This window comes from Alexandromys fortis, unplaced genomic scaffold, assembly GCF_014885135.2.
Source record: "Alexandromys fortis isolate MF-2015 unplaced genomic scaffold, M_Fortis_MF-2015_v1.1 scaffold_53, whole genome shotgun sequence".
In the NCBI taxonomy this organism is placed as follows: domain Eukaryota; kingdom Metazoa; phylum Chordata; class Mammalia; order Rodentia; family Cricetidae; genus Alexandromys; species Alexandromys fortis.
In genome coordinates this window covers 3,131,094-3,145,017 of record NW_026067939.1, presented here as the reverse complement: position 1 = coordinate 3,145,017, position 13,924 = coordinate 3,131,094, and the positions used below count along the sequence as shown (strand labels likewise).

The window sequence follows — 13,924 nt, the reverse complement described above, 5'->3', positions numbered from 1 at the left end:
CCTTCTCACCCATCCCCCTCCCTTCTGCCCTCCCTGAGACTAAAAGTCGAGGAAAATACCTTCAGTGAAGCTCTAGAACTTTCTGGCACCCCATTTCCGTATTTTCCAGAAATAATTCCACAGGCAAGCGGAGACCATGTCATTGCACCAACCCCTGTGGGGGAAAAACAACACAGTCACAGAAAATTGCTGTGCCAAGTGGGACCAAAAGTGAGGGTGTGTTTAAACAGAACTCTGTCCGTTCTAGAGGAAAGCTGGCCAAATAAATGAGTTAATACCAGCATTCGTCTTTCCATTACAGCTTAGGACTTACAAATTGTGCCTCATTCTTTTATAAACCAATTAAACATGTACTGTCTGTTCCTGGGAGTGAGCCATAGAAGTGAACCCGAAAATATGGCTTATTCATGACTTTTTCATGGCCACAATTCGTAGACTGAGAGATAAGAGTTTCTACTTGCAAAGAGCCGGGGCTTCACTTGTCCACCAGGGCCCGATGGCGCCTGGCACCTAGCAGGAGCACAGCCTGGCACACGGCAGAAACAGCACCAGCTGTTGTTGAGTTCGTGTTGTTTTTGATTCAGTGTTTGGAAAAAGTAATCTTTGGAAATGGCTTTGGCATATAAGCCTAGTTCTTGTCATCTCTATATTACATTAATCAGGGACATTTGGGAAAGCATTTTCATAGCCCCTCCCAAATCATTGATTATCATATTGTGAAGAATGTGGCTTATTGATATTTCTAATATCCAAATTTCTTGTGTTTGTATTGTCTCTATATCCCCACCCCAGGCCCTGCTTCCGCACAAACAATATCCCCAGCCTGGGCACTGCTTCCACACAGTCCAATTGTCCTGACTTGTTGCTTGTTGAAGTCCTTCTGTCTTACCCGGTCCCGGGCACAGCACGAGAGACATGTGGGTATCTATATGCTTTGGAAAGGTTACCCAGTCTCCTCATCAATGCATGTTTATGTTTTTGAACCCCTGCTGAGTGTATCCATGACAGTCAATTTACAACTCTGTGATTGCTGTCACCGTACCCCTGTAGACCAGCCCCGGCCCAGCTGATTCTGCCACAGTCTCTGAGATGCTTGGTTCTCTCTATGTCTTGTGTCATCTCTATGTTACATTAATTAGGAACCCTTGGAAAGCATTTTCCTGACACCCACCTCCCCAATCGTTGATCCTCATATTGTGAAGAATGATCAGATGCGATTTTGAAAGTTACCTATTTTATGGTAGAGCTCTGGCAGCTGGACCTCCACCTTCTCTCTCTGGAAAAGATGGTACTCGGCTTGTTCACAGACGGGTGGGATCATGTTGAACTGTCGTGCGACAGAATAAGCCTCCTAGGGAACAGAAGAGATTGCAGCTGAGCTTCTGCTGGTGAGCACTGGAGCTTCATGCGATGCATTTCCACAGGGCTCGTGCAAAGCTCTGGTCATAAGCCTTACCAAAATGGTGCCCAGCGTGAGAAATCTTTATTATGGGAAGGTTAGACTCAGTAAAGTCTGGGGCAAATTAGTCAAAGCTCGAATTGTTTATTATGAAGAAGATTTTATTTGAATATGGTTAGGTTCTTAAATAAAACTCAGATAAACACCCAGAAAGAAGTGGTCTCTAAGTGGCATGTTATGAGCAGAATAATTTCCAACAAGCTGATTGTAAGAAAGCTAGAAGACTCTATTCCCATTTCTCATTAGCTTTGAAGTTCTCTGTTTTTTTTTTTTTTGCCAGCAAAGAACATGCTAAAACATGATTCCTATTGGAGATCTGGCCCCTTGGGTTTGTTCTAAACTGCTGGGTTCCCTAATGGTGGAACAGATCCTAAAATTCCAGCGCCATGGCATTGTGATAAAAGTCTCAGAAGAGATTGCAATTTAAACGTGGTTTCTAAAAAACAATGGCACAGTGCCCAGCAGCTATTAAAACCAGGAATCAACTCACCATGATCTCCATCGCGCTCCACCTCGAGGTGCCCCAGTACATTGCCATGCCTTGGTTGATCACGTGTGTCATGGCTCGGACAATTTCTGTGGAAACCCAAGCAGTATTCCATGAACTTACCTCCTGTACAGAGCTATGTGTTTTCCCCTTCTCCCTCTACGAATTAGAAATTTGATGTGTTTATTTGATTAACATAGTTACTCTTACTCTGGTGACAAACACACATTCACCGTCAGTGGTGTGGAGGCTTGACAGTACTTTTCGGTAAACGGACACTTCATTTTCAGTTTGCAGCAATATTAAAACAGTATTAAAAATGCAATGACCATCACGGGTCTTCCTTTACTTGTGTCGCTCAATGGTTCTTGTTCTGAGAAATGAACAGCGTATCTTGTCCACAAAGTGAGAAGGGAGGGAAAGTGTTTGTTTTGACTGGCGAATGTACGGTCACAGAGGATGAACGGCCTGTCTCTTCCGTTTGGTGGATTTGCAGAGCTGTTCCTTATCCTCAATAGCCATTTAATAGAGATGACTCAATAAGTGTGTCTAGCAGAAAGATAAACATATAAAATGCCGAACAAACAGCCGAAGCCACAGGGACTCAGAGCCCACTTTGACACACCCTGGCCTTGACTGCTTTGAACCAAACTTTGTGCTAAGACACCCGCGTCATTGATTTCACCAGGGCCTGCTGGTGGGCCCACCCAGCTTACAACTTTAGCCTCTTTGAGTTCATCATCACATTTCCTGATCAGGAAGATTAATCCTCTCCCCAGGGAGTGGAGCTAAGCTAATCCTCTTGGCACCAGCCAGATGAGCTACAGACCTGGAGGAATGAAGAGCCTCAAGTTCAAGCTGGCCAAGCCCTCAGACAACATTGGGTTTCTTTTGCTTCTACAAAGCCCATCAACTACACTCTTAGGATGCCAGGTCCCCGGATGTACTTAAAGGGTCAAGGTCTTGGACTTCTTTATGTCCCAAATAATACCCATAGATTAGACGTCCTACAGAACAGAATCCTTGCGCAAGATAGAATTGGGATCGAGATATGCCTTTCTCTCGCTTTTTTCTTTTTCCTTTTCTCTTTTTTTCCCCCTGCCTCCTTTCATCTCTCTCTCCCGCTCTTCTTTCCTGCTCTTTGGGAGTCACTGGACAGCCTTGACGGGCCTGGAATTCGCTGGTAGATCTACTGAGTTAGGGCTAGGAATTAGGGGAATCATGTGAAGCATTAAAGTGCGGACATTTTGTGAGGTATGGAGAATGACATTTTTAGGGTGATGGACCAGCATGCGGAGGGCCCTGAGAGAAAGACAGAGTTCAGTGGGTTCCAGTGATTGAAGCAAAGCTAGGTAGCAGAACCCAGCAAGGAAGCATTGGAGTTTCAGGTAAAGTTGGCGGAGGGCAAACCAACTGTATGTTATTAAGAGTTGAGTGGACTCGGTGCCATTTTTAGGCAAGGGAATGCGAGAGATGTCCTGTAATCAGAGTCTGCATCTCAATGCCATCCTGCCTCTGCTGTGAGGGATCTGAAAGAGGAAGCCCTGGAGTACGGGACCCTGGGAAGAGTCTGTGGCAAAGAGTGACCGGGAGGGTTTGGTAATTAAGACAGAGTGAGTGTGGCCCTTAGCAGGCAGGAAGGGATCAAGGCCTTCTCCCAGATACCCGACTGTTTACAGAGAGGAGGGCCGTGGGGGAAGACCAAGGCAAGGATGCCTTTCAGACGTGAGGAGTATGGGGACGCTGTGGGTGACACTGGAGGAGGGCATGTTGAGCTGATGAGTCTGAAGACTCAAGATGATGATGGCCCCTGCTGGACACTGGTGTGTTAGGGAGCACAGCTTTCCTACTGCTGTTGTAGTGGTGGAAGTCTGAAGAGAAAAAGAGAAGAGGTTTTCACTGCCAGCATGAGGTCACAGAGAAGACCCTGTGCAGCTGACTGACCGGTCAGAATCCAGCAGGGAGGGGCATTTTAGAGCCAAGAAGGAGAACTGTGGAGTGGAACACGGGGAACAATCACATCAGAGGCTGCAGACAGTGTGCTGGATACACACACACACAGTGACTGTAGACACGAGAGCCATTTCAGTTCCATTGTGAGGGCCCTAGACCAGGCTGGAGAGAAGGAAGGATGGAGGGCAGGCAGGTTTGGAGACAGCCTGTACAGACTCGTTCAATGGGTCTTCAAATGAATGAGGCAGAGACAACAGCAGTTCAGGGATGCTCAGGGAGAGTTTTAGTTAAAGATGGGCATGTGAGAGAATATCTGGGTGCCATTGGGAGTGACCAAGAATGAGACCCATTGTGAGACCGGGAAAGGAGAAGAGAACACTGGGATGAGAGGGAGGAGGAAGAGTGCTTCGGGGTGGAGGACACCCCTACTGAAAATAGGGGCCAGCTGGGTTTGTGGAGCTCAGTGGGAGATGGGGTCTCTTGATGATATCTTCACACATAGTGAAAAGAATGGGCAGGAGGTTCGCAAGCCTTTAGCTGCTGGCCACACCTTCTGCCTGTTGTGTGTGGCTCTGAAGAGAGGGCAGGGAGGAACTGGGGAAGGGGGTATAGGGAGTTCTTGCCTGTGGAGGAGGCTCAGCAGCCAAAGCAAAACTTGTAGGAGAATCAAATAGGTAGCAGCTTAAATTTAAATTAAATTCTTGAAGTAATTATTGATTGCTATATTTACATATAAATAGAATTATATATTTCATTTATAGATTGATTGGTTGATTTGTAAAGAAAAATCCCCCGAATTTTGCTAGCCTGCAGCATCTTATTGGTGGCTCAGGTGAATTTTTTTACATGATGCTCACTTGTAAAGACACTAGAGGGCAGCATTGTCGAAAGAAAAAAAATCCTGACACTAATACTGTTTGCTTGTGAATTATGAAAACTCATTTATTTTTTAACATAATAGAGAAATTTAAGTGTAAGATTTTAAAATAAAAATGGTTACATTTTTATGTATTTATTGTGTGTGTGTGGGGTGCAGTTACATTCGTCAGCCAGGGTAGTTTGTGAATGTTGTAGGTCGGAAGTGGGTGCTCCTACTCCAACACACGTGAATCCCATGGATGGAACTTGCAGTAGGCGCCTTTGCCTGTTGAGGCATCTGGATGGTCCGTAGAACCGCACTGAAAGGCTGGTTAGTACCAGAGCATTGACTCTGAGTGGGGGAAAGGACCCCAGAATGAGTATTTAGGGTGCTACATTCATGGGGCTCCAGGAAAGAACACCGGCGAATGTGGTCAAGTCTGTTTTCCCAGGACTGCTCCTGGCTCTCTCAGTCCAGATGTTTTCATCAGCCTCAGCCCCTGCTGTTCCCAGTTCTTCCTGAACCCTAGAAACAACCTCACCTCCTACCCCATCCCTAAGGTAGATCTTTGCCCATGTAAAGACTCTACTGCGGGTCTATCGTGTTTATCGGGCTGAGGCCCTAGCACAAACATTTGAGAAACCTGGCCTGGTTGCTTCACTTGCTTGGACCTCTGGTCTCAAAGTGTAGCTCCTAGGCCACCGGCTGCAGCAGCAGTCAGAAGCTTATCACGCATGGACTGCAGATTGTAGTCACGTGGTACAGTCACTCTGACACCCCAAGTCAGGTTACCACTCGCTGTGTCCTTCCCAAGCTATGTCAATGACCACATCCTCCATGCTTCCTTCTCTTCTGTGTCCAGCTAATGGAGCATTTCTTTTAAACTTTGCCTTAGTCCTTATGCGAGCAGATAGTAATACGAACACCCGTGCGCATCCATACACATTGGCACGTACCGGACCATTGGAGAGTCTGATAAAAATACCTGGTTCCAGATTTTAGTTTTTGTAATGGGACTTTGTGCCCCTCCTTTCTCCTCTTTTCTCCTCATCTCCCACTTTATCCCCCCTTTCACTTTCTCTCTCCTTTCCATCTCTGAGTAGAGTCTCTTTACATAGCTCAGCCTGGTCCAGAACTTGCTAGGTAGCCCAGGCTGCCTTTAAATTTGCAGTCCTGCTGCGTTAGTTTCCTGGGTGCTTGGATTAACAGATTCCATCTGTGATTATAGGTATGCCTGGGATACACACACACACACACACACACACACACACACACACGCACGCACACACACGCACACACACACACATATATATATAGACATCCCAAAGTTTGAGGAAAACTATCTAATGTCACAAGGCTTTGTCAGATCTTCCCAACCTTTCTCAGGTTGAAATTTTATTCTTCAACCGATGGTTCTCCCTGGGGCTGCCAGTTCAGTTTTGCTCTCTTGGTATCTTATTTCCACCTATAAAATTAAGAGGCATTAATCCACTGATGCCGTGGCATTCGCTCACGGCTGGCGCAGGTCATGCCCGTAGATGCTTGTGACCCTGAAGCACCAACCCAAGCTGCACAGCCTGTGTGTAGAATGCGGCCTCGGTTCCTTCTCAGAGAGAGCCAGCCCTCACATTTTAATAGTTCTTCTTCCAGTAATGCAGTTCATCTGTGTTTAACATGGCATTTCATGCCGAAGGAACGGATACAAATGTTTTGAGTAGAATGTTTCGGGTGATAGATATTTTTAATTTCGAAAGCAGAGTGCACATAAATCATGATAGCTTACACACCCGCCTCTGTCGCCTTCTACTAAATAAGAAATGGCCCCAGCACCTTGAGAGCTGCGAGCAGATACTAAGATTGTACGGACAATGAAGCATGGGGACGTAAGTGTATAGAAATTAGCGGCTAGGTCACACGCAGTCACTCAAGTGAGTCTGGACATAGAGACAAAGGATCAAGCCAGAGTCTGCACAGCACTGTACTGCAGTTTCCTTTGTGACGAGGCAGTAGACCGGGAGTCCATTGGGTTTGGGCATGACTTAATGCTGGGATACTATGCTTGCGAGGTGCTGAGAGAAAACCCAAATTTACTGTATCTAGGATGCATTTTTTTTTCTGTATTCCCCAAGCTTTACATAAATTGTATTATATTTTTGTAATGGAAAAAGAAACAAGAAAACTTATCAGCCAGGAAAGGCACCCCTTCCAGCAAACATGTCACAGGTCACTAAATGCTGCTTTTCCAGGCGGACAGTTAGATGTGGGCCGTGTGGTGTGGCTCGATTCTGTGTGGTTTCACGGGCTTTTCTTGACGAGGCGAGGGATCAAAGTTGGTTTTCAAATTTTCGGCTTTCTCCAGAAATACACCCGTTTACATGTCGACGTTCTAGGGCAGGATCTGAGTCTGAGGGAAACTCTGCAATTGTGTTCTGAGTTTAGGTCTAAAGTCTAAGACGTAGCATCGGGTCACCCGGAACTGGAGTTGGGCATGGCTGTGCCGGATCTCCAATCCCTGGACGTAGCTTTCGTATCTTTTAGTTCTCCTCTTGACTCATGGTTTCCCTGAAATAATTTTATTATCACATCTGGTCCTTCCAACTCCTCTTCTAGACTCCTTGTCTGCTGCTACTCTCCAAGATGTAATTATACAGAATATGGATAAAAAATTGCAACACAAGTTTCGACCGAAGTTGACATTTTCCCAATAAAGTCTGGTGATTTCAAGTTATTAGATTCCAATTGCCACATTTGCTTAATACTAAGCAGTAGTATCTAAAGAGATGTGTCCTGTCCCAATAAAAGAGAGATCGTGTCCTTGATAAATATAGAATGCAAGGCAATTATTTAATAAGTCAAATGTTTTAGGATCAATGAACAATAGAATAAATTCCAATTAATTAAAATAAAATTTGTTGGGGGCAAGGCAATGAATGAGTAAAATTAAAGAAACAAGCCTAAGCAAACTTAAACTCCCGGATTGTGAATTTTTTCTTGGTTAAGTGGCATGTCGGTGAAGCCACATGCTCTCTAATCTGTAGGTTAAGGGAAGTTGTTTCCCCGACATAGGCTAGGATTATCCTTAGACAACGTAACTGAAGTCACCCTGTAATAAAGGAACTTCCATAGTTTGAACACAGATGTACTTATGTTTTCTGTTGACTTGAGACAAGCTAGGATCGTCTGGGAAGAGAGAACTTCAGCTGAGAAAATGCCTCCATCAGATGGGCCTGTAGATAGGTCTGTGTGGAATTCTCTTGATTAATGACTGATGTAGGAGGCTCCAGTCCACTGAGGATGGTGCCACTTCCTCGCTTTTCTCATTGCCGTGTCCAAATATCTGATGAGAAACGACACAAGGTAGGAGTGGCTTATTCCACTCACGGTCTGAGGGGGACAGTCCTCATCACATGGAAGCCATGGGGTGGGGAGCAGCTCCTGGCTGTGGTAGCAAGAGCTGGCCTGTATCTAGGCAGATCAGGAAGCAGTGAGGGGACAGGAACTTCAAGCCTGCCCCGCAGAGACCCAGCTCCTGTAGGTCGGCCCCAACTTTAAGAGGTTACATAACTTTCCACAGGACTGCCATGAGCTAGGGACCAAGGTCCAAACTCATGAGCCTGTGGGAGACTTTTACATCTAAAACATAACATCAAGGCCTTCTCTTCCACTTCCTCATCTTCAGGAGTCTTTTAGGCTCTTTTGGGCCTTTAATTTTCTTATGAATGCTTAATTTGCTTATCATATTAATTTTCAGAAGACAGATTTGGCTGGAATAGATCTATTTTAGCAGAATAGACAAGTTTAAGACCCTAAGCTTTTCTGTTCACAGTCTCAGTCTGGTTCCCCCCTCAGTCTCCCATACATGATATCATCTTATAAACATTACAAATTTAAAGTATGCAAAGCTTAATACAAGTCTCTATATAGTTCCTGCACATTAAAAACTATACCTACTTAATGGATTTTTTTTCTTGCCTTAAAACTTTTTGATTCTATCCCTTTCATTTTTTTTTCTTTTCCCTTCCATCAGTTGCTCAGCCCTTTCCCAAATAAATCCACTGGGTCCTCTATTCTTTCAGGCTCATCTCCTCATCTTTGTCTATCTATATAGAAAGTTAGAAGCTGATAGAGGAAGGCAGCACTGGATATGGGCGTGGAAGTTTACCAGGGAAGCTCATGGGTTAAAATTCATTTTTCTAACACCAGTATTCTTTGTTGAGAATGGGTCTGTGTTAGAGAAGTGCTTGCTGCAGGGCGTGTTCCTGGAGGGAAGGCTGTCTTATTTATCCTGGGGCCTCGGATACTGTGGTTCATGCTAGTATATTTGTACATGCGCCATGAAGTCCCTATCATCAAACGTGGGCAAGATAATTTTTGACCTAGAAAATTCTCAAAGCCAGATGTGTTCCTAGATGTGAGCGGCAAATGGTTGCTGAGGAGGAGAAGACTCGTCAGCAGAGGCCCCCTTGCAAGTTGAGAGGAGAATTCCAGGGATGTAGCTTTCATGAGTTGAGCTGTCACTTATGATGGGATGTACTTTCTATGTTACAGCTACTTTTGAATCACGGATGCTCCTGTGCGTAATCCACTACCCACGTTCCTGTTACTAATCCAGTAAACTCATTGGCTCACCAAGCTAGACTTTTGTTCTGCCATCAGTGACTTATCTGGTGGGGGGGGGATAGATGCCTCTTTACATTTCCCCAGGGACAGGGACACCGCAGGTGGTATAGCCACAATCTCATTTTGTGTTTGAAGAAATCAAGGCATGGAAGGATGAAGGCTCCTTTGTGCTAGTTTTGAATTTTCCCCTTAGCTTCCATGCCCAAAGAAACGAAACAACACATCTTTTATTCCTTTCACTCACATTTGTATTTCATGCCCAAGAGAGAATATTTTATTGTATTCTTTGAAACACAGAGAGTGGCAATACTATCTGCGTTGACTGAAGAAACAAGCCTTTGGGCATGTCAAAAGGAAATACATTGGGCAAAATAATTTCTGAAGAGTCATTTTCCAAACATTCATTGAGCTGCTAAAAAATAAATTTACCCAGCTCTGCCAGTCCTACGTGGCACCTACTGTACCCGTACCCATTACCAATGGGACAGCTATTTCTCTGATTGGGAGCAACCATCATTTCGTTACAGCTACTGACTCAAGGCTTTTATTTCCGGTGTTTTAAGTTATCTGAACGTCATTCTCATTGGTCAGACAGACGGATGCAGAATCTTGACACATAGCTTTTTCTTCTATTATCTTGTCTGGAGCCTTTTTTCCTACAGCTGTCTGTGTATCCGCTGCTGGGGACAGGCTTTTAACTATATTTTAAAAGGCACGCTGTCTTGTGGATGAAAGAAGAAGGCAAACAACGTGGCAGAGATTGATCGGGGCAGAGAAGATATCGACCCTAATGAAATTTTCTACCGGCAAATCCAGTTTAATGATCCAAAGGAAGCCGTCTTTATTGCCCTTTTAATAGTCTGCGCTCGCTGTCTCTTTGGTCCTGTCATGGGGAGATGTCTGCAAGTGAAGCTATCTTCATCTTAATGACATTAAAACCTTCTCCTCTTACGTCCCAGGCAGCTCCTGGCAGCCCTTAATCCATTTTGGCTCTCTCCTGCTCATCTGCATCTGCCAGGTATCCGGTAACCAAAAGGCAGCTTTTAAACTTGATGCGTCAGAGTAAAATAACTTTCTCAGGCTTTTGTTAGCTAAACTACCTGGTCAAGAGGAGCGACTAACCGTGTAACACTCTTACGAGCTGTGTCTATAAAAATACGAGGCTGCCCCGGGTGGGGGCTGGGCAACTCGCACTGCAGAGCTGTTAGGAGACTGGCCTGTTGTTTATAGTTTGTGCATGAAATGAGCAAAGCCTTGGACATCGGTGGCTTTGGTCCTTGACGCAGACAGAGGCGGGGCTTTTGGAAAATGATTTGGCCACAAGTGCTTTGCCTCTATCAACGGATTGATTCAGTGATGGATGCAGGGAATCTATGATGCAAAAGATGCAACAAGCACACCTGGCCTGGGTGGGCCCATTCTTAAATGTCCTGTACTTTATTCCTTGTCCCTATTTCACCACTCTGCATAATGTCTGCTTATGCCAAGTCTTTCTTTGGGGCGTCCCTTCCTATTTGTGAGGTTCTTCCCCACCCTTCACTCAAAAATGCCAGTTCTCCTATTTTATCTCATAGAATCCTCTGTTAAGGATGGATTTAGTGAGCATTTTTAAGGATACGTCAGGGCTTCCTCTCAGAAAATGGCCATACACACAGCTCTATTAGACAGCTTTGGCTTTATGACAAAAATGTAGGCAAGCTTTCTATTGCATCCCATAATAAATATTTAAGATGGCATTATTTCCTTCATAAATCTTTGAGTAAGATTGACACAGAGGAGAAGTGTCTCGTGTTTACCCTGGCTCTTGTTCTGCTCCCCTGACCTCGCGCTCACCTGTGACACACACAAACACTTCCTTGCCCTTCAGGGGAAAGGCATGCCTGCTCTTGAGGCAGAGCCACAGGAATGTGTCGGGGACAGAGAAGGTGTGATATACTGTCCCTCAAAGGAAATTGTTCTAATCAGGTATAGGAAGTGGTTTGGCAGAGTTTTTTTTTTAATGTTCTGAATGTTTGCCTATTTTCATTCTAGATTTACGAAGCCACTTTGCGACAATGTTAAAGATCCTCTGTCACACCTAGGGTGTTAAAAATAATAGTTCACACTTACATAGCACTATCGCTGTTCCTGGCAATGTTCTAAACACTTTGCGTTTATTAAAGAATCGATTCCTCAGGACGGTTTTATCAAATAGGCGGTTATTGTTGTTTTCTACAGGAGGGAACTGGGGCCCAAGGAAAATGAGTAAACTGCTAAAAAAAAGAAGCATGTGGAAAAGATGTTTTGGGGACTCCTGGAGTAGGTGGGAGAGGGGAGTTTCGGGTGCACAAAACTGTCAAAGAATAAATAAAAAGATACTGCATTAAACAAACAAACCAACTAACCAAAACCAAGCACTTTTCCCTGGGACAGTAGTAAATCAGCCAGTCCCTTCCCAGCCAAGGTTCTGGGGTGTAGCATGTAAGCTTCTTGGAGAAGAAAAAGTTGCTAGGGCACCCTACCTGCATGGTGTTGCCTAGGAAGTGTCATATGCAAACGTCATCTCTCTCTGGTCACTGGCAGCTTTGTGAGCATCTCTCTCCTCCTCACTTGCTTGCTTTCTCTCCTCCATAGCATGTCCCTCTGCTAGGTGTCTACTTATTGAACTTTTTACCGTCATACTGTTTGTTTCTTACCTCCTCTCCTAGATTTCATTTGTCCCACAGGGAGAGGCTTTCTTCTCTTTATAATGCCTGTGCATGCCGTGGTGTTAGTTGGCATGCAGACAACAGTAGTTGAGAGGGCCATCTTTGGACATGGGTCCTGTACTCTCCAGTGGTTCTTGATTGGGCTACCCAGAGTTTCATATGGTGATATTTTAAATGTATCCTTCTGGTGTTTCGAGAAAAGATCTTCACAGTTTGATCTTTCTGGGAAAGAGAGTGGGGAAATGGGAGGAAGAAACAGAACTGCATCCTTCTTTTCTTAAGATTATCTTGGTTTTAATATTTCCAACTTCCTGTCTGTGTTGTTTTATGTGAATTCTTGTCATAGGTATTTTCTTTGTCTCGTTTTATAAAAAATTCTAATTTCTAGTGGGACATTGGGTTTGTTCTATAACAATGCTTTCAGTTTCAAAGCCAATGATGGCATATGCTCCATTTCTCCCAATAAATGACAATGTTGGTGATACGTTCTTTCCCTCCAGACTGCTTTGCACAGTCCTCCTGTCTGCTGGTCCTTAAAACTCACAAACTGGTCTCCTTGTGTACGTCAGGTATGGCCTCTATTTGGATTTTGAAAGTTAAGTTCAAAACAGTATTCTTGTTTAGCTTTCATTATTTTTGTATGGTTGGGTCAGCTGAAGGCAGTCAGCCTCACGGATCTCCTTTCTGAAGCTAGAGCCCAGCGTGGAGAGGTGGTGGACAGGATGGGCGTGTTTCAGATTGAGATCCTGAGGTTTCGGGGCATGCTTCCTAGGCCCCCAACACTGGCGGTAGTTACACTGGAGTGGCACACCTAGGTGTCTCCTCAGGAGGGTTTGTGGAGTGTAAAGATAGGTATGAGTGATGCCTACCTGTAGTGTATAAACTCTGCGAAGGTGGCCAAATACCCCCTTCTGTAGTCTGTGGAAGTTTGAATGTGAAGCTCAGCACTTTCCTGCACTCTGGTTATCTGGGATAGAATGGAATCTTGTTATGAAGTAAACATGTTTTCTGGAAGCAATAGAAAGTCATTTTTTTTGCACGTGGAATTGAAGTCAGATAGTTTTAAAATTATGTATTAAAATATATAAAATATACGGCGTGAACATGACTGGTAATGTAATCATTTGGTCTCACTTTTTGCATTGCCTTTTGGTCTTGATTCCCTTGGCCCCAGTGAAATTCCACACTTGTCCCGGAACTTTTCTGCCTGTCCTTAAGCATTTTGCAGATAACTTTAAGCACTAAACATATCCTTCATAGGTTTAATTAACAGTCTAAGTTAGAATTCTTCTCCCTCTCCCTATCTGGAGCCTGTACAGCCTAGAAGGTGAGAGTAGCTTGGAGTATGGTGTGTTTCCCTGTTTTCCTACTCTCTGTACTCCTCCCTATTCTTGGCCCGATTCTAGACACCTCTAAGAGGCCTCACACCTTCGCCTGAGCACCCTGTCACCCCCAGGAGGGCAGCACTTAGCTAGCTGTGCCATCAAGGCAGATGGTCAGCCCCACAGTCAAACTTCTGGATTTTTCCAGACAAAAGCCAGGTCCCAAATCACTGTGCTCCTCGGCCAAAAAAGTTACATTGAAAACCCAAAGCCTCTGAAACTTCCCACCTCAATCAGGGTTGTGGTGAAGGACCAACACCCCACCCCCCACCCCAGCTGGGGCTGGTGGAGCTCACAGAACATTCTCCACCGGATCCCTTCTCCTCCCTGCTCTCATGGGCTTCATATTCTTATGCTAGAGTAACCTCCAGATTCATGAAGCCCAGTGGAGAGGGGTAAAAGGAGAGCTCCTACTATAGAAGAATTTCGGTCCTAAGTGGCATCAGGATGTCACCATCGCTCAGCTGCTCCGCAACA

The 13,924-nt window shown here is 44.8% G+C and overlaps 1 protein-coding gene across 3 annotated transcripts in view; it reads right to left on the bottom strand.

The window, feature by feature from the left end:
- The window catches only part of Kcnab1 (potassium voltage-gated channel subfamily A regulatory beta subunit 1), a 306,641-nt gene that overhangs the window by 18,704 nt on the left and 274,013 nt on the right, over positions 1 to 13,924 (bottom strand). For all 3 annotated transcript variants that reach the window (XM_050147489.1, XM_050147490.1, XM_050147491.1), the window contains 3 exons: positions 1,950 to 2,035; positions 1,231 to 1,351; positions 60 to 154 (listed from right to left, as the gene is read on the bottom strand). In XM_050147489.1, the coding sequence (XP_050003446.1) occupies positions 60 to 154; positions 1,231 to 1,351; positions 1,950 to 2,035 (302 nt within the window). The remainder of the gene's footprint in view (positions 1 to 59; positions 155 to 1,230; positions 1,352 to 1,949; positions 2,036 to 13,924) is intronic.